At 37.8% G+C, this 21,230-nt stretch overlaps 1 protein-coding gene across 2 annotated transcripts; it reads left to right on the top strand.

Moving 5' to 3' along the window:
• The first annotated feature begins 330 nt into the window (after nt 1–330).
• Nucleotides 331–17,282, top strand: SPRYD7 (SPRY domain containing 7). Of its 2 annotated transcripts, XM_024125843.2 has the most exons (5): nt 331–641; nt 5,767–5,883; nt 8,054–8,220; nt 12,977–13,079; nt 16,352–17,282. In XM_024125843.2, the coding sequence occupies exons 1-5, from the start codon at nt 536–538 to the stop codon at nt 16,447–16,449; spliced, it is 591 nt and encodes a 196-aa protein (XP_023981611.1). In that variant the 5' UTR covers nt 331–535; the 3' UTR covers nt 16,450–17,282. The 2 variants fall into 2 exon arrangements, with proteins under 2 accessions (XP_023981611.1, XP_054945522.1); XM_055089547.1 differs by lacking the exon at nt 12,977–13,079 and having other exon boundaries at nt 452–641; nt 16,352–16,531.
• Nucleotides 17,283–21,230: the final 3,948 nt, after the last annotated feature.

A 21,230-nucleotide genomic window follows, 5' to 3' on the forward strand; every position in this document is an offset into this window, starting at 1 on the left:
ACTCCTGGGCGCCCGGGGGAAACCGTGGGGCTCTTCTAAATCAGCTCCCACTCCCCCAGCCAGATTTGCCTCTGTCAACTCATCCCTAAAGATAACGTCGAAGTGGGAGACACAGTTTTAAGAATACAGCACCCGAAGGCCCCTGAGCTTCTGTAGAGACCAGACAAGCTCGCGCAGCCGTCAGTATCAGGACACAGACTGGGCGGCCCGAAAAGAAGTCTCCCGCGCGCAAGCGCACGCCGTCCTCCGCCCGTCCGGCACGCGCTCCGCCTTGCCTCGCCTCGCCACTAGCCCCGCCCCCCAGCTTGGCCCCGCATCTCCAGCCGGTCCTCCGTATCTTCCGCCCAGGCTGGCTTCGCCTCAGCCTGCGCTGCGCCCTCCCGGCCTGCGGCGTCGCGGTACCGGCCTCCGCGCTCCACCCAGACGCCTTCCGGCGCTCGGGAGGGGGCGGGAGGCGGAGCAGAGGGGTGGGGGGTGGTGTCGCCGCGGTGTGGGCGCGGTAGGCGGTGGCGGCGGCGTCGGAGGTCCCTGAGGTATGGCCGCCTCGGTGTTCTGCTGCCTGCGGTGCTGCAGAGATGGCGGGACGGGCCACATCCCTCTGAAGGAGATGCCGGCCGTGCAGCTGGACACGCAGCACATGGGTAAGGGCTCTACCTTCCCCAGACCCAACGGCCCACCCCGGGTCGGGCGCGGCTGGTCGCGGTCAGCCTGGAGTCGCGAGGACCGCACGCAGCCGGGCCCCGCCGGGCTCCGCCCCCTGTCCCTCACCCTGTGACGCTGCCCTCGACCCGGTTTGGCCTCGCGGGTCTCCTCTAGACTCTGGTCGACCCCACCTCGGCCCGGCTCTGCGTTCAGAGCTGCGCAGCCCTGTCAGCTCCTGTCCTGGGAAGATGGGTGTGTGGACCTACCCGTTTCCACAGCAGTGTCCTCCGGGCTGCCGCCTCCTGGGACTCGTAAGACGTCACCTTCGAGGGGAGTGGGGAGGACTCTGTGCTCCTCCTACAGTGCTCCACTGCCGAGCTCCAGTCCAGCCCCACACATTTTCAGAAAGCTTTAGCTGTTCTCGGCTCCTTCCTCTGCCCTGACAGCTTTCTCTTAGCCCATCATTTATCGGTTGTTTTATTGGAAATGATTTTCCTCTCACCTCCTAAAGTCAAAACAAGGCAAGTTGCAGAAGCCTGAAGCCACCGCTCAGGTCAGAACCTGTCATTTCAACGAAAACCTCCCACTGTCCGACTCCTGTTGGTCGCGCTTAGAGGTGTTGTATTTTCTCCTGACCGGCCTCTTCCCAGCAGGTCAGGCTATTGCAGAAATAAAACAGCGCTTTGCTTCATCGCATCTGTAGTTTTTCCTTCCAATGTCAAATGAGCTTACAGCTTCTCTCCTAACGTTCTTCTCCTCCCCTCTGTACCCTCTTTCACCACCTTATTATTTCTGTTCTTAGACTTGTCCCTTGTAGTTACATGCTTCTGGAATATGGTTGTAGAAGGAGAGATTTCCCACTATAATTATTTCAGAGTACTGTTTTTTTTTGCGGATTATTCTCTTCAAAGTATACATCTGCACTTTCAGTTTTTCCCACATCTCTCTTTGGCTAAAGGACAGTGCATTGAAATAACAAAGGGAATTCTTAATATTTATAGCAAAACCCTCTCCCGCCCAGATTCTTTATAATTCTGGAAATACTCTGCTCATTATATGTCTGTAGCATGTACTAAATCACAAATGTGATAATTGTTTACCACTTTGTATGTGGGTATTTTAATTCTTAGATATCCCAAGTGTAATATAGAACCCTGATACATAAATATATATGTATGTATATCTCTTTATTTCTTATTCATCATCATTTATAGACAGATGTTCAGATTCTATAGTTTCCCTCAGAAAATGTTTCCATTTCATTTATTCGTTCACCCAACTGATATTTATTGACTGATGTTATGCGGTAGGCATTGTTTTAGATGCTAGGAACACAGTAAAGGAAAACCACACGTAGTTCCTGGAGCATATGGTCAGCTTTAGCTCTTTCTATCTTTACTAACAAACTCCTGAATTACTACAATCTGCTCTTTAAAGTATTCCTTTTCTCTGATCTCTTCTTCCACGAAGAACCGGTCACTTGTACTCATTCCACTGTGTTCTCCTTTTTCCAAAGCTGCCCAGCATCTTTGAGTAGAGTAATGTCATTCCCCATTACCTTCTGCGTGGAAACTTTTCTTAACCTGTCTTCCAGTAAATTCAAATTCTTCAATCACAGAAGAAGCATGATTTTAGAAAGCAAATAATGTAAGAGGAGAGGCTCATCGAGTTAGGAACAGGTTTCAAGCATCAGTTGATCTTAAGTTGAAATACGAGAAGCACACTGAGTGAGTATGCATGTATTTGGATATGTGAAAGGCTGTATTAGGTCACCTAAAGAATGTGATTGCCGTTTTTTGTTAAGAAAATAGTCTATACATGTCATATGCAAATGAATGTCTCTTTCAAAGTTGTCACTTATTTTGGTGATGCTGCATCACTTAAAACGATTTGGAATTCCTCTTGGGATTTTCTGTGGAGTAGTTTTTATAAATATCTTCATTTTTACCACAACCTCCGTATTTAATTGTGAATTGACTTTTTAGAAATGAATGTCTTCCAAGGTAGCTACTTTGAAAGGGATGCCATTCATCTGGAAATGTCTAATGTTTTTTAAAAAATACACTTTGGCTATGTTTATATGTGTTCTGGCTATACTCAAATTTGCCTTGGCTTTCTAAGCAATCTTGATAATTAATGAAACTGTACAAATCACATAGATCCAAATATAGGATATCTTTGTACTTAAAAAAGAGAAATGGAATAAGCTTAAGATAATTCCCCATTGATTCACAAACACTCTAAAATGTTCTGTGAATATATCCATCTTTCTGTATAAAACATCTCAGTACCTAGCAGAATGCCTTGGAGATAAGAAATGAGATTGAAGTAAGAGAATAATAGCATATTCAGAGTTGGTTCTGTGGTTCCAACTCAGAGTTATGTATGAGAACCAAAAAGTATTGCTGGGTATGAAATAAAAAAATACCATTTATTTGCATAGTTCTTTGAAATGTTTTTCACTTAGGATGCTTTCAGTTACAAGCTGTAAAACCTGCAACTCAAAACGGTTGAAACAATGAAGGAAATGTATTGGTTCATGTAAATTTAAAAAGTACAAAAGCAGCACTATCTTCAGGAAGACTCAGTGCTGCTAAGGACTGAGCTTCTTTTCATCTCTTTCCTGTCTTCTGCTGCTTATTCCTGAAGGCTGGCATCCATGATAACTTGCAGGCTCTCCCTGGGCTGTAGGCTTCCTCATTCACATCCAGCAAGAATGAGAGAATCTTTATCCCTTCATTCTCTCTGCAAAAGTCCTGAGACTATCTTTGATGGTAGTGGCTTAGGTCATATAACCGTTTTTCACTCAGTCACTGTGGCCAGGAAATGTGGAATGCACTGATTGACTTAACCTAGGTCAAAGCTGTACCCCTGAAACCAGAGATTGAGTCAGCTTCCTTGGAACTGTTTTGATCTCCAGAGCGAAGTCTGTTGGGAAAGGGAAAACAGATGCTACATGTCCACTACACAGTACTTAGCAGAGCATATTCATTCATTTCTGTATCAGTTATTTGTCAAGCATCTGCTGGATGCCAAGCACTCCATGGTCTTTGCCATCAAGGAGGAGCTGGGCCCTGGATGTTCTCCAGTTGAAACTGCTTAGGTATATGGGGCAGCCAGATGTAAATTATGTATAAAGACACTTTCCCAGAATTTGCGGTTTAACATTTGTAATTAGCAAAAAAAAAAGGATGCTAATAAATTTTTAATAATCATATAATAGAATCTTAGTTTTACCTTAAATAAGAGAGTGTGTTTCTTAAATCAACCAGTTTAGAATTGTGATAAAATCTGAAAATTTGGTATTTCTCTTATGTATTTGTCCCAAATAATTTTTTAAGTATGAATTCAACAGTGAGTTAATGAGAGACCTGCCTCCCTGTTAATACCTTTTGTTACTATGTTCTAGTTTTATTTAACCCCCTCTGGAGGAGTTCCCTACAGTTCTGACAGCCAGATCTGCTTGGCTTGTACACTTATTACCAGAAAAGTCATACTGGTTACAGATCTTGGGAATCACATGCCTCGATGTTATGGGATATATCTTACGTATTAGAATTTTGTTAACTTTCTTCATGTTCTCTGGTAAGCTTTCCTAAATCAATATTTGGAAAAGAATTGGTATTGGAGTCACATTATCAAGAGACTTTTTCTCACTCTCATCTATCAAATGTTATTTGAACTAAAATTTTCCATGAAAATACAATGCATTTAATGATGTTAAAATCTTGTTTACGTATTGATTGACAGCAGCTATCTTACATTTTTAAAATCCTAAAATTAGCATTTTTCCATGACAGCTATTTCTTTTTTTGTTTTAATTTATTTTTGGCTGCGTTGGGTCTTCATTGCTGGGCGCGGGCTTTCTTTAGTTGTGGCGAGCAGGGGCTACTCTTCGTTGTGGTGTGCGGGCTTCTCATTGCAGTGGCTTCTCTTGTTGTGGAGCACGGGGTCTAGACACGCGGGCTCAGTAGCTGTGGCTCGCGGATTCTAGAGTGCAGGCTCAGTAGTTGTGGCTCACGGGCTTAGCTGCTCCGCGGCATATGGGATCTTCCAGGACCAGGGCTCGAACCTGTGTCCCCTGCATTGGCAGGCGGGTTCTTAACCACTGCGCCACCAGGGAAACCCCTTTTTTTTCTTTTCTTTTGGCTTCTTTGGGTCTTCGTTGCTGCGCGCGGGCTTTCTCTAGTTGCGGTGAGCAGGGGCTGCTCTTCCTTGCGGTACGCGGGCTTCTCATTGTGGTGCCTTCTCTTGTTGCAGAGCACGGACTCTAGGTGTGTGCGCTTCAGTAGTTGTGGCACACGGGCTTCAGTAGTTGTGGCTTTTGGGCTCTAGAGTGCACGCTCTGTAGTTGTGGTGCACAGGCTTAGTTGCTCCGCGGCATGTGGAATCTTCCCGGACCAGGGATCGAACCTGTGTCTCCTGCATTGGCAGGCAGATTCTCAACCACTGTGCCAACAGGGAAGCCCCGTGTTAGCTATTTCAAGAACATAGATGTATGTTCCTTTCCGTGTTCCATTCATCTTCAATTCTTACTTGACCAATGCACTAGCATAGGACCTTGTACCTAATAGACATTCAGTCAGTTTTTAGCAAATTGATTTGTTTAGATTGAACTGAAAATGGTACTAATTTGCCAGTTTCTTTTAAGTGTTTATGCTTTTATTTAAATCAAGATATTTATGAAATCATCAAATTGATTCATTGGCTAAAATTTAAGAAAGTCTGCTTCTGGGAGTTCCCTGGTGGCCTAGTGGTTAGGATTCTGGGCTTTCACTGCCGTGGTCCGGGGTTCGGGGAACTGAGATCCTGCAAGCCACGTGGCACAGCCAAAAAAAAAGTCTACTTCTACCTTAAAAGTGTTTCAAATATTCAGTATAATTCAGAATTACTATTTATTTGAAACTGCCTAATTAAACAAGATTTCTAGCCACAAATTAATATTCTCCCAGGAAAAAAGTAAATTAAATATTTTAAATGATTTATCAATGTTTTTATATTTCAAAGTATATATAGTATCCCTATTTTTTGGAGACCAAGAGTTAAAAGTGAAACAGAAATTAACCTTGATTGTTGGATAAGAGAATACAAAACTTTACACGGTGTCTATATTCTTTGGTTTAGGAACGGATGTTGTCATTGTAAAAAATGGAAGAAGAATATGTGGAACAGGAGGTTGTTTAGCCAGTGCACCTTTACATCAAAACAAAAGCTACTTTGAATTCAAAATCCAGTCCACAGGTTGGTATAATGGTACTTGACTATTAAAAGCCCTAATTATTCCAAATATGAGGAGTAATTTTCAATATATGAAAAAGATTAATGAGGTAATTAAAAAAACACTAAACTTACTTAGAAGACCTTTTTCTTCCACATCTTATTGTGTGATCCTGGTTTAATTAGTCAATTTCATTATATTAGGTTCAGTTTTCTCATCTATAAAATGGATTACAGGAGCTGCCCTTCCTGCTTCACGTGAGCTATATGTATGAAAGTGTTTTAAAGACACGACTTACTGGTTCAGTTTAAGGCACAAGCATTATTATTAATATGGTTAATTATTAGTGGCAGCTAGATGAACTATTTCATTTGATCAAGCATATAAGGTGTAGACTCTTGCTGTTTTATCTTAGGATAAAATTAATCTTATGATCCTGAGTTTTTCTCTTAACTCTTGTTAAGATTCCCTGATTCAATGTCTTCTGAAGCAATTGGCAGATTTAGATTCTAATAGAAGTCTAAAGTCTCTTTAAAAATTTATGAATCTGTATACCTGAAACTAACACAATATTGTAAATCAACTATACTTCAATTAAAAATTTTTAAAAAAATTTTTTTAATTCTGAAGTTTCTTGAGTTGTATAGCAATTCTACATGAGTATTATGATAGTTAACTTGTGGCAGTGTTGAATATGGGGAAATTTTTTTAAGGCTTTATTATAAAGAAATGTCTAGTGAAACATGGCATGAGTAATATACATACAGAATAGGAAGTCTAGAGTGGAGTAAATGAATTCTGCTCTTACTCTTACTTGAATGACATAAAATATTCTTCTGGGGCTTGTTTTTTAAATTCATTTTAAATACTGATTTTTCTTAAGTGTGTCAAATAAATTTGAATCTGTCCTCCATTCCATTCTTTTGTAAGTTAACTCACTGGCTGCATAATGTCTCTGGTTACTGTAATCTTCTCAAGTATAACATACCTTTTCTCAAGAGAAGCGAATAGTTCCTTGAGCCTGAATTGTAATACAAGTTTTTATGTGGATTTTCTATAAAGGGTGCTATCCTCAATAATATCTCTAGAATAAGTGCATTATTGGAGTTTGTAGCATTGTTCCCTCAATGAAAGCTTCAGGCAGTTGTACCCAAGTGTATCACAGTGTGCACAGTTCTTTAGGAGTAAGGGGACTCTGTAACCCTGTCTAGAACTGTTGTCCCATGAAATTAGTATTATCACCTGCTGTCACTCTTGTCCCACCTTGGAGGATAAATTATATAATCAAATTATTTAGGAAGCCAAGACAGTGAAGTCCAGACATGCAGCTTTCTGATGGTCTCACTCAGTCCAGGAAAACTGATTGATTGACAACATGGTCTTCAAACATTCTTTGATCTATAGAATTTCTCCTACCTGATTTTGATAAAAACTGAGAAGGAAACAATTTGAGATGTAACCAGGAGCTGTAGGTATTCTGTTAGATTAAGAAGAGAGCTGCTTGCTTTAAAAGTCAATTTAGACCAAAAGGTTTTAAACTCATGGACTTAAGGTATTGGATAAGAAAATGATTTTACACTTTATTTTTCTCCTCTCCATGATACTGACCGGGTCATATATTATTTGTCACATATTATAGATGCAAAAAGTAAAGACAGTAAATTCCTGCTTATCAGAGGTGGTGCTTGAAATAGAACCCCAGGCCATTTAAATTCATTGTGTAGCTTTTTAATAATATTTTTAGAGAATAATAATAATGACAATAGCTAGTATCTTTTAAAAATACTTCCTCTGTGCTTTACTTACCCATTTTTTTTTAATACTTAGACTGTTCCAAGTGCTTCACTTGGATGATCTTGCTGTATCTTGTAATAACTTTAAGAGGATAGTACTGTGAGAATCCATAACCTTCACAGGTGAGGAAGCAGAGGGAGGTTAAGTAACTTGCCCAAGATGACACAGCAAAGTCAGAATTTAAACCTAGCCAGTACAACTCCAGGGCCCACTTGCTTATCTCCCAGGCTGTACTACATCTGCAAGAGAACATGGTATAGTTTGCAAACTACTTTTAAAAGAATTTTTTTAAAGATTAACAAAAAAATAGTTTAGTGATAATATGCCACTTTCTTTAAAAACAACTTTCATATTTGTATACTGCAGATTTGGGGAGCATTTAAATTATTATATTTTTAGGAATCTGGGGTATTGGTGTTGCAACTCAGAAAGTTAACTTGAATCAGATCCCTCTTGGCCGAGATGTGCACAGTCTGGTGATGAGAAATGATGGAGCCCTATATCACAACAACGAGGAGAAAAATAGGCTGCCAGCAAACAGCCTTCCACAGGAGGGAGACGTGGTGGTGAGTTTTCTTGTGGAGTTGGTTTCCACTGTAAATTATTAAACTTGAACTGCTTTTAGTATTTCTAGTTTTGCCTCTGAGTTTGTGGTTTGAATTCCAAAGCACCAGAATTGGATCTAATGAGGTAGTACATTTTCCAAAGAGAGCACTTGATGTAGATGCTGCTGCCTTACCTAACTGCCTTCTCCGTTCTAGAGCTGCCACTGGCCAGGAAAATAAGCGTGAACCCTTATTTCCATTTAAGGGAGAGTTGATGACAGGTTGGCTGCTGATCATTTCCTGCTTCTCTCACATAAAAGAAATCTTGGCCCACAATTTTAAAAGTTTGCTAACCCTTATATTAGAAAATATTAGGTATTTTTGCAGCTGGAGATCTCTTAGAGAAAAATTTGACATTTATTGCTTAATTTGTTATGAACTTCTGTTAAAGAAGTACAGCATTTTATCAGGAGCGTTGGTCCTCGTTAAACGTAACCTTATTAAACTTCCTTCACTTTCAGAACTCTTCAAAAAACTGACTCAATATTCTAAGGCTTGATTGTAGAAAACTTTTTTTGGAAAGCAAGGAATAGAAGAAGTTACATATTATTGACTTCTCTGTTTTTATACCCAACTAGATATATTTAAGTCTCTACCAAAGCCACCCTATTGAAAATGTAATCCAAAGATCCCTTTCTGTCTTTTTCCAGATACTTCCTCTCAAACAGTGTTGTCCAAGAACCTTATACACTGAGTTCAGGCCATTAGCTATTGACTGAGAACAGGGTTCTTGGGTCTCCTTACACGGAGCCTTGGGTTCCTGTCTCTCATACCAAGTTGAAAGGAATCTGTAAATAATTAGAGAGAGTTTCTAATAATAAGATAAAACAGGCAAGGTAAATCCAGGTTATTGAATTAAAGAAGTATACAATATTTTGAAGAGAGTGAAGGAAGATGTGGAAATGAAGATTTTTAATTATGGTCTGATCTTTTATGCAATTTAAAAAATGTGAAGAAGAGTCTTCAAATAGGTAAATTATTGAAAGTATGTTTTTCCTAAATTAACTAAAGGAAACTAAAGGCATAAACCATTTTTAAAATCTGGTTTTCCTTGTTTTTCCTTTCGAATAGTTGGTTCTGTGTTTGTAGGTCATTGCCAGATGCCCATAATGTAGAACACCCTTATTCAAATGGTTATTTCGTGGAAGAGAATCTTTAAGTCAGGTTGGTGCTGTCAACCTGTTTATACTAAAAAATGAAATTCAAACATAAGGTTAATCAGTAACAAATGTTTTTCTTTGTTGATGTACTGAACTTCTACTGTGTGTTATTCTTGCCTTCCTGTCTCATTCCCTGAGGTGACTGATACCTCAAATTGACAGATTTAAGAAAGTCATTTTTAGTCTGTCAGCATTATTAAATTAGACTTTGAGGGACTTCCCTGATGGCGCAGTGGTTAAGAATCCACCTGCCAATGCAGGGGACATGGGTTCTATCCCTGGTCCAGGAAGATCCCACATGCTGCGGAGCAACTGAGCCCGTGCACCACAACTACTGAGCCTGCGCTCTAGAGCCCGTGAGCCACAACTGCTGAGCCCGCGTGCTGCAGCTACTGAAGCCTGTGCACCTAGAGCCCATGCTCCACAACAAGAGAAGCCACTGCAGTGAGAAGCCCACACACTGCAACGAAGAGTAGCCCCCACTCGCCACAACTAGAGAAAGCCCACGCAGAACAATGAAGACCCAACGCAGCGAAAAATTAAATAAATAAATTAGACTTTGAGTTTTTATGCCCATTCTGATAAAAGGAGGACTCAAAAAGATGAAATATAAGCAGAATCCTGAAAAGTAAAACATTATCCTACTCTATTAACTTTATCTTCCTAGTTTAAACATTTGAGAACAAATTTCACTAAATTACTGACAATAGCATAGGAAAAGAGGAATGAATTATAAGACAGGAAAAACATTCTCATATGTGTAGAATTTCAGTCATATACCATTCTCTCAGGAGAATCAAGAAAAACAAGCTTTCAACATCTAACCAAATGATTGTATTTATACAGTAATCATATAGTACCAACAGGGCCTACTACAGCACCAGGGAGGCATTCCTGAAACAGCTTATGCTTATTTTTTCCTTTTATATGTAGTTTTGAAAAGTGCAGATTACATTTTAAAATTGCAGTTTTCAGTTTAATTTCAGAGAAGTTTCATAAACATTCTGTGTAACAATAATAATAATAGCAAACACTTCTCTAGCATCTGTTATGGGCCAGAACGGCTTTAAGTGCCTGGCAGGGATTAAATTTTTTAATCCTCTTAATGACCCTGTGAAATAGGTGGTACTATTATTACCATTTTACAGATTAGAAGTTAAGTAATAACTTCTTATTTGGAGTGATCTCAGGCAGTCTCATTTCAGAGTCGCTTCACCAAACCTGCAAATAATTATTGATAAGTCCTTAGAACACATCACATTTCTCGGTATCATTATGAGAGAATCAAACCTAGTTTCTAGAGCATATAAAAGGACAGATTAGGGGCTTCCCTGGTGGTGCAGTGGTTGAGAGTCCGCCTGCCTATACAAGGGACACGGGTTCATGCCCCGGTCCGGGAAGATCCCACATGCCGCGGAGCAGCTAGGCTGGTGAGCCATGGCCACTGAGCCTGCGCGTCCGGAGCCTGTGCTCCACAACGGGAGAGGCCACAACAGTGAGAGGCCCGCGTACCGCAAAAAAAAAAAGGACAGATTAAGGGAATTCCCTGGTGGTCCAGTGGTTAGGACTCAGCACTTCCACTGCAGGGGCCATGGGTTCGATCCCTGGTCGGGGAACTAAAATCCCTCATGCACGTGGCACAGCCAAAAAAAAAAAAAAGGACAGATTAAGTTAGAAAATACTTGAACTTAAACTCTGCTGCTGGAGGGCAGGGGTTCTTACATCCTTCCTCCCTTCTCTCTCCGGTGCTGGGTATTGGTGCTGGAGGGCGGGGTTGAAAATTTGCTTGCTTGCAGTAGATGATGCTGCCACCAGGTGGGGAAGGGTGCCCAGACTACAGCCTGCTGATCTGAACTGCTGGATTCCCGGTAATCCTTTAAAGGGAGCAACACACTGCTTTTTATGGAATCATGTTATTTATTTTTGTAATCATGTTTTCTAAATGAAAACAGACGACTTCATTAAAAAAGCTAATCCTAGCCATTACTTAGCTTTATTATTTAAGTACGTAAACTGAAATGAGACAAAAGCAGCGTTTATCTTTCTGTGTTTAGTCTAACCCTGGCTTTGCTAAGATTTGAGAATCTTTTATAGCACTTAACACATTGACTCATCTAGGCCTTTGCTGTCTTAACTGGAAAGTGAGGGAGTTAAGACTAGATCATCTGTAAGATCTTTTTCTACCTTTTAAAGCTTGTAGGTTCATATAATTTATCCACAGTCAGAAATCCTTGAAGTGGTTGCTTCTTGGTCTGTGATGGTTTCTATTGAAAGGTCTCCACTGTCTATTCTTAATTCTTCAAAGTAAAGCTCTTTTTGTCATCAATTAGTAAATGTTGTACAAAGTCTTAAAGAGAGTTTTAAAAGCATAAAAGTTCTCGGGCTTCCCTGGTGGCGCAGTGGTTGAGAATCCACCTGCCGATGCAGGGGACACGGGTTCGTGCCCCGGTCTGGGAAGATCCCACATGCCGCGGAGCGGCTGAGCCCGTGAGCCATGGCCGCTGAGCCTGCGCGTCCGGAGCCTGTGCTCCGCAGCGGGAGAGGCCACAACAGTGAGAGGCCGGCGTACCACACACACACAAAAAAAGTTCTTAAAAGTTTTGAAGTTTTGAATTGCATGGCAATTAAGAATAAGTTTTCCGAAGCCATACTGCATGAGGTTAAATCCCAGCTCTGCCACTTCCTAACTGTGCAAACTCAGGTAAATTATTTAACCTCTCTGTGCTTTAGCTTCCTCATCTGTAAAATGGGGATAATAAAAATACCTATCTTACGAGGATTAAATGAGTAAATACGAAGTGCCTAGAATAGTGTTTGGTACATAATACAGATTATTTGTTTTCTAACATTTTAATAATAATTATTATTAATTGTGATTTTTGTACCATTAATAATGTACAAAGTAATATATTTTTATTCTATTGTGTTTTTAAAGTCTTTTGCGCTGTTGCTTTTCTATTTTTCAACTTGATACTAATTACCAATTATATGCAGTTGTAAATACCCACTTTACCTTGGTAATAATACACTTGACGTATTTGAAGCCAAGGTAAAGAGATACAGAAATATATCATTTCTTTTTGGAAATAAGTTGTATAAAGACAATTCATCACAATTGAAAGCAGTGACAGATAATAATCCCTAATGGTAAAAACTTCACTGTTTTCCCCCCTTGAGATCAAATTCTATATATAAAGAGCAATGTTTTCTATATGAGTTTAAAAGGTCTCTCTGTTTACAGTATATAGTACTTATATCATCTTAATATTCAAAATATAAAATCCAGATTATCTGAATATAATACTAAGATTTAGTTTTACCTTTAATGTGGACTCTTGGGATTTTACCTTCCCCCCCCCACCCCACATAATCACCACTGATTTTTTTGAGCTCAGTTCAAGTGAATTCTACCTAATTGTAAACCTTAATACAAGCTATTGTGACCTTTTGCTTAGTTTTTTGTGTTTCCATGCTCCCCAATCAGTGCTTTCTGACTGTTCAGGTTTTTATGGAACATGTATATTTTTACCCTTTTCAATATTTACTTTGCTTCCTAGGGTATTACATATGACCATGTAGAATTAAATGTATATTTGAATGGAAAAAACATGCATTGTCCAGCATCAGGTATACGAGGGACAGTGTATCCAGTTGTTTATGGTAAGCTAAAATATTGCTAAACATTATTAGATATATGTTAACTTTTGCTTGGCATTTTCATTAACTTTATAACTGTCATTCAGAAGGCTGGACAAGTTAATAAGGACCTCTGTAGTGTACTCAGTAGGTTATCACAATCCCACTTGGCAGGACTAAGGAAAGTTGTTATTCCCCATATATTTAAAAAATAAACTTGCTAAATACAGTGATTATACTTCAATATGCAATAACCATATTCCCTTTTATATCATATAGTCTTATATTCTAGAAAGTTCCAAAAAGCTTTACGTAATTTACAAAAAGATATTTCTGCCAGTTGTTAGAGAGGGTTAGATGGCCAGGAAATGTAATTGTAAAGAATATTTTGGAAATAGGGATGGGAATTTCATGTAGATTGAGCATTGGTTACCTTTATAAAATTACCTAAATGTTAAAACTCTTCTGAGAGAAATATTGACTTAGAATGGTTTCATGTTGATTGTTTTGCTTTTGATAGCCATGTATGTGTAAGTACTATAGTTTCTGTACAAGTGTATCCCTCCAAGAATTGGGTTACTTAGAGATGACTCTGTACCAGTTAGTTACTTTAATTTTATTACAGAAAATTTCAAACATGTATAGAAGTAAAGAGAATAGAATAATGAACTTTCATGTACCCATCACTCAGCTTCAAACAATTATCAACTAGTAGCCGGTCATGTTTCATCTCCTCCCTGCAGTCCTCCTGTTCTTCATCTCCCGCTCCTTGTAGTATTTTGAGGCAAATGCCAGACATTATGCCATTTTATTCTTAACTATTTTATTTGTATCTCTAAAAAATAAGGTGTCTCTCTTTATAAAAAATATACATAAGCACTGTGCCTTTATCACTCTATTCTTCATTTTTTATGTTATCAACTTTAAATCAACAGGTATATGATTTTTCTGCCTGTGGTTTTAGTTGCTCTAAAAACATTTTCTCATTTAATTACTTTAATCAATTAATCTAAGGATTTGAGCCATAATAAAAACTAAGTGTTAACTTTTTTGTAGTAACTTACTGGAAAAGTAGCAGGGTTTGTTCGGGATGGCAGAAAAATATACAGTAACAAATAAAAATATTTAATAATTTGATAATAACAGTCATAGCCTGTGCTTTATTTTAAGGTTTTCATTTATCTTCTTTTTTCCTAAATTATTACTTTTCAGTGATTTTTGCCTTCTGTATCTTTGCATGTAAAGGTGTATTTTAAAACTTGATATAGGTTAGTTTATTTGCAATATTGGGTAAGACTAAAAGAAATGTATTTACTTAAATACATGGGAATGTAGCTTAATATTCAAAATAGTTTAGTCTGAGAAATGAAATAAATATCAGTAGAATGACTGTTATAAATGAATATAGCAAATGAGATTTTTATTCTAAATTGTTTCTTTGATTTGGCATTATTTTTAATGTAATAAAGGTAGTAAATTATATATAGTAATGTATTTTATAAATTGAAATTGATAAATCAGTTCAATTAAATCAAATATTTTAGCCAGATACTATCAAAGATAAAAATAAAATTCAAATTCCCTTACCTTTTGTCTTCTATCCCATCCCTAATCCTGGATCCATCCAGTCATTCATTTTGTCAGTTCTTACATTCAACCTGTGGAGAGATAACACTGCATAACACTGAAGAAAAGTGTTGTTACATCTCTGCACGTTCCAGACTTTCATTGTAGTTCTTAAATTCCCTATTCATTCTCCATAGATTGACCTTCCCTTCCACTTTATAGAGAAACAGACCATCAGTGGTAAACTCCAGCTTTCCTCCCCATCCTCCTGAAGCTTTTCTGGATCTACTCCAGTCTTGCCTTCTTCCCATCCCATCTTAGAGGAAGTGGTGCCCTTCATGTTCAAAAAACTCAGTCTCTGGTCTAGATCTCAAACTCCCCAACTCTGGGATTTTACTGTCATTATTTCGTCTCTGTCTCATGTCATCAACCTCTCTCTTCAATGTCTGTTGAACATTCTGAGTCATCCTCATTCCAAAATACCCTCCTTAAACCAGTACCCTCACCAGTCCTCTGTTTACCCTTCTCTATATGGCTGCATTTCTTATAGAACAGCTTCCATCACTGTTTATATTGTATTGTTCACCTGTTCTTCAACCGGGGTGGCTGCCTTTACCACCACTTCACTGAAGCCACCCTTGTTAAAATCACTAGTGACTTCATGAATGTCAAATCCAGTACTTAACTTTTTTTCTGCATTTATTATTAAGTATAAAATACTAATGTGTATTAAACATATATGTGAAGTAGCTATAAAGTGAACACCCATATCATCACTATAGTCAAGATAATGAACATATTCATCACCCCTAAGTTTCCTCCTGCTCCCTTTTAATGCTTTCTACTCACCTCTCCCCACACCCCATGCAGCCACTATCTGCTTTCTGTCACTACAGATTATCTTGCATTTTTAGAGTGTTATATAAATAGAATCATACAATTTGTATTCTTTTTTTGTCTGGCTTCTTTTACTCAGCATAATTATTTTAAGATTTAGCCATGTTGTAGCATGTATCAACAATTCATTGATTTTTATTACCAAGTAGTATTGTTCATTGTGTGGATATATCACAGTTGTTTTTTCCCTTCACCTGTTAATGGATATTTAGTTTCCAGTTTTTGGCCATTACAAATAAAGGTGCTGTGAACATTCATGTACAAGTCTTTGTGTGGATATATGCATTCATTTATTTTGAGTAAATGCTGGTAAAAAATATGTAGAAGCTAAATAAGGCCTGCAGTCTAATGAACAGTGTTAGTATCAGTGTTAGTTTTCTGGTTTGGATATTGTACTGTAGTTGTGTAAGATGTTACCACTAGGGGAAGCTGAGTGAAGGGTACACAGGACTTTCTGTATTATTTTTGCTACTCTTTGTGAATCTATAATTTTTTTAATAAAATATTTTTTAAGAAGTAATTTATCTTAATGTGTAAAATTGAGAAGATACAGGTAGGTAAATAAGGAAAAACTCAAATTACCGATATTTACATCATCTAGAAATAATTATTAATAATATTTTGATGTATTTCCTTTCAGTGTTCTTGATAGATTTTATTCTTCATTGTGGTTATTTTTACCCAATAGGATCATGTTTTGTAACCTGGATAGCAGATGTGTTTATTCTTCCTGCCTATTAATATTATGGCATTATGAAAACAGTTTATAATTTATATATTCATTCAAATTAAGGTGTTTGCTTCTAATTTATTTTCTTTTTTTCTATCTCTAGTTGATGACAGTGCAATTTTGGATTGCCAGTTCAGTGAATTTTATCATACTCCTCCACCTGGTTTTGAAAAGATATTATTTGAACAGCAGATCTTCTGAATGTATTTGTTTTTGAAACTTGTATTTCTGCACTGTTAAAAGTGTTTACCATTTAATAAAGCTTTACCTGACCTACAGATGACAATATATCCTTAAAAATATGCTCGTTAATGTTGTCTAAGGAACCAATGTATACAATATACCATCCTGGAGTTGTGATTTAAAATACTTAGATTTTGTGATAATGAAATCAGCATTTGGGGCAGTTTATTTAATTCTTATTTAAATAAATATGACTGTGGGTTTGATTAACAGTATTAAATGGAAATACGTATATAGATATTTAAAAGGGAATCTTTCTTAACATAAAATATTTGTTTTGATAGAGATACAGAGTTGGGTGGGGGTGTTTGTCATTCTGAAGTGTAGATCTCATTAACTATTTTAAGTCTGCAGTCCAATAATTTTGTGTCTCAGTGTCTTTTTTATATAGAGTATAACAAAGTGACAAATTTGTGTTATTGGCAACTTCATTTTTGGCAATTTATTTACTATAAAATGTACCACTTAAAATTTAAATTGCTTATTTTGTTTGTATATCATTTTTTCGATTTTCTTTGTGAAAGGAGATAAGTGTCGTAGTAGCTGTCAGAGTATTTTGTTGAAGACCATCATGCTGTGTTACTTCAATATCTGAGTAAGTAGTGGTTGATTGGTGACGTAGTGTACACAGCAGACATTTAGAATAGTATCATGCTTTCAACTTAAGTGGAAATGAGATTATTCTTTTAAGGACTTTTATTTAAATGTGCATTTTTCTGTAAGGAATAATAAAATATTACTAATTAAGGACTATTCAGTACTATATTAAATACATGTTCTTCCTGTTTTGTTAATTATACAGTAATTCACTTCACCCTTGATTATTTCAGAAGTTCAGAGATAAGTGAATTCTCTCCACGACCCTGAGCCTTTGCCTAGTTTTCAGGAAGAATCCCTGACCTTTAGATAACACCCTACTAAGCTGAGCAAATCACTTTCTATATCTGGTACAGTCTCCTGGGCATGCAAAGGATGCATGCGTTTCACTCCTTTACCAACACGGAGCAGTATGTTGTGCTAGAAAAACAGGGCTTTAGAATTGAAGGAGATCTGAATTGTAGTTTTGCCACCTGATCCCATTTTCTCTTCAGGCAAGTTCCTCAGTCTTTCTGAGCTCAGGTTCCCCATTTATAAAAGGGATAATCATACCCTTGATGAGATTCTGTAACTAGTTGAATAATATTACATACGTAAAACACCTTCGTCATCGTAGGCAATTAATGAATGTAGCTTCTTTGTTGACTCTGCTCAGTGGTTTTCATAGTGTGGCCTTCAGACCGTCAGCCTCGGCCTCACTTGAGAACTTGTTAGAAATGGACACTCAGGCCCCACCCCCGACCCACTGAATCAGAAACTGCTGGGGATAGCACCCAGGAATCTGTTTGAACAAGCCCTTCGGGTGATTCTGATCCACGCGAAAGATTGAGAACCACTGCTCAGGAGAGAATTCTTTGAGAATGATTGCCTACTTTAAATTTTCTAAGGATTTAAGACTATTTTTGACCCATAGACAAAAGAATCCTGCACAGTATTTATTTATTGTTCATTTGATAGACACAAACGTGACAATATGTTTTGAAAACATAGATATACTTGAGTAACATCTATTTACATAAATCCCAAATTTACCTCTGTAGATGTATAGAATTGAACTAACTTTATATTGTTTATGCATTTTTATCTGACTTTCTGGCCTAGTAGTTTTAATTCATAAAGAATATGCTTACTTCAGAAAGAGAATTAATATAACTGCTGTTTGCTCTCTTTCTAATGTTATCTACCTCTTATTTATTTTTTTAAAAGCCAAACTTTTTTTTTTAATCATCATATTCTTTTCTCAAGACTATCTTTGCTACCTCTAATCATACAGAATAGGTACAATACTAAAAATGGTACATGAGTTATGTCCATGGCAACAGTTTGATGAAGTCTAGATGTGTTTTTAATTTCTAGGTATCTAATTTCTCTTAGGAAAATTACCTATAACCTCAGTCTAATCTTGAGGAAAATCATCAGACGAATTCCAGTAGGGGGGCGTCCTACAAAATACTTGAGCATTACTCCGAACTGTCAAGGTCAGCAAAAACAAGGAAAGTCAGAGACACTGTCACACCCCGGGGAGCCTAAGGGAACACGACAAGTCAATGTAATGTGCGAACCAGGAACAGAAAAAGGACATTAGGTAAAAACTAAGGAAATCTGAGTAAACCATGGACTTTAGTTAGTAATAATGTATCAATATGTTTATTAATTATAGCAGATGAACCATAATAATGTAAGATGTTAATAACAGGAGAAACTGGGAGAGGGGATATATAGGAACTCTGTACTATTGTCTCAATTTTCTGTAAATCTAAACCATTCTAAAAAAATAAAGTCTATTTAAGAAACTATGTTGAGCTAGGAGAAATTTAAAAATAAAGCCTTTCTTGAACCCAGTAGACCATTAGTATGATATATACCTATAGCCTAAGTAGTCAATGATAGCTAAATATAGACATGGATGGGACATAAAACATTCTTGTATTTTAACACACAAAAACCTGCATTTGTTCCTGGCTGAAGAGACTGTCCACTGTCTTGATTCTGTTTATTGCAAAAATCCATTTGTTCACACTGGTGTAGCTTTTTATACTCACATTGAAAATTAATCAGTGATTTATTATCCATATTATTATTTCAGTGATTTAAACATTGCAAGGGATTTGCAATGTTAGATATGTGAAACAATGAAAATCTCATAAATAATAAGTTTACATTGTTAAAAACCAGAAAAAGAGAATTTGGCTTTTAACTGCTCTTGGCTCATCAGTTAAGATTATTTGAATATATTTTCAACTTGGATTACAAACTATTATAATTTAAGAATGGTACAAAATATAATTTAAGGCTTTTAAAAATCATTAACAAAAACAGACACATGTATGACAGTGTTGCTCACATCTGTTTTTTTTTTACTGTATGTTTACTTTTCCTTTTTTAACCAAACGGTTTTTGGTTTTTTTTTTAATACTCTTTTGGTCGCACCACACGCCATGTGGGATGTTAGTTCCCTGACCAGGGGTGGAACCCATGCCCCTTGCATTGGAAGCGAGGAATCTTAACCACTGGACTGCCAGGGAAGTCCCTGTGCGTTTACTTCTTAATGTAAGTCTAGATATGGACCAGCAAGCGCATAGCTGGAAATGGAAGTGAAATCTTAGACTAATCTTGATAAATTACATTAAATCAATAATTTCTTTTACATTATGTAAAAACACTAGATCTTGTGAGTGGAAAATCTATAATCAAAACTGTGGAGTTTCCCTGTACACAGTACTCATAAATGGAATATAATCAACGACCACTTACATTAATTTGTATTATTTATGCAACCTGGCAGGGAAATACTTTTGGGAGCTAACTGGACTGCACGTGAATGAGTGGAAACAATAGAATCAATTAAACTCGTGCAATAGAATATGAGACTCCCTTTCAACTTGCTCTTTTAAAAAAACTGAGACCAAATTATTGAAATAATGAGTATAAACACGTTAGATATAATTAGCAACATAAATGAATCACACACCACCCAAGACTGCTATAGAAATTTAAAGGAAAAATTGTCCCAGTATTGGCTGAAATGTGTAATCTGTAGTTCTGTAGGAATCATTACAATGTAGTCATTCAAAAATTGAATCATTTATGTGCTGTGTTTCATAAATACTTAAACACAATAGTCCCTGGCCTCAAGGAACTCTGTTAATAGTAATTCATTCATAAGTATGGCTCTGCAATACCCAAGATATATTGATAAATGAAAAAAAAAGTTGTGAAACATTTGTATGTATAATCTTATTCATGGTCCAGTGGGTAGGACCCAGTGCTTTCACTGCCGGGGCTGGGGTTCAATCCCTGGTCCCGCAAGCATGGAACAACCAAAAAAAAAAAACAAAAACAAAAAAACTAGAGCCTTATGTATATGAAAAATACGATGTAATATATACATCAAAAATACCATATCTTGGGCTTCCCTAGTGACGCAGTGGTTGCGCGTCCGCCTGCCGATGCGGGGGAGCCGGGTTCGCGCCCCGGTCTGGGAGGATCCCGCGTGCCGCGGAGCGGCTGGGCCCGTGAGCCATGGCCGATGAGTCTGCGCGTCCGGAGCCTGTGCTCCGCAACGGGAGAGGCCGCAGCAGAGGGAGGCCCGCATACCACAAAACAACAACAACAACAAAAAATACCATATCTTGGGAATAAGATTACAGGGATCTAGCTCTTTCATTGCAAATTTATCTGATAATTTTTTTTACAATAAACATACTGTTTTGGGGAAAAAATTTTTAAACAAGAGGAAAGAATGTGACTCTGGAGGAAGCCCTGTACACTAGAGAATAGGGGAATTTTACATTCACACTTAGAAATCTAAAAGGCTGCAGTAGAATCACAACACAATTACTTAAGTACAGGATAAAAAGTGTTTCATGGCAATTCATCTTAAAGGATTCAGAAATTTTAGTCTATGCCATGCCTGGCACCACTACAAACCAGGTCCCCAGACCCAGGCAAGTAAGTGCTAGTGAAGCCACATGTGGAGTAGACCAGTTCCAGCAGACACTGCACTTGAAATCAAGGGCAGTGATAAACCAGCGAAGATTACCAGGCTGCTGAGCAGCTGCTTAATTAATCCATGTGTGAATGAATGAATGGTCCTTGACACTGGGAATGTTGGAAGAATGTATTCAATCCACTGGGCTATT

The sequence above is a fragment of the Physeter macrocephalus genome, chromosome 13 (genome assembly GCF_002837175.3).
Source record: "Physeter macrocephalus isolate SW-GA chromosome 13, ASM283717v5, whole genome shotgun sequence".
Lineage (NCBI taxonomy): Eukaryota > Metazoa > Chordata > Mammalia > Artiodactyla > Physeteridae > Physeter > Physeter macrocephalus.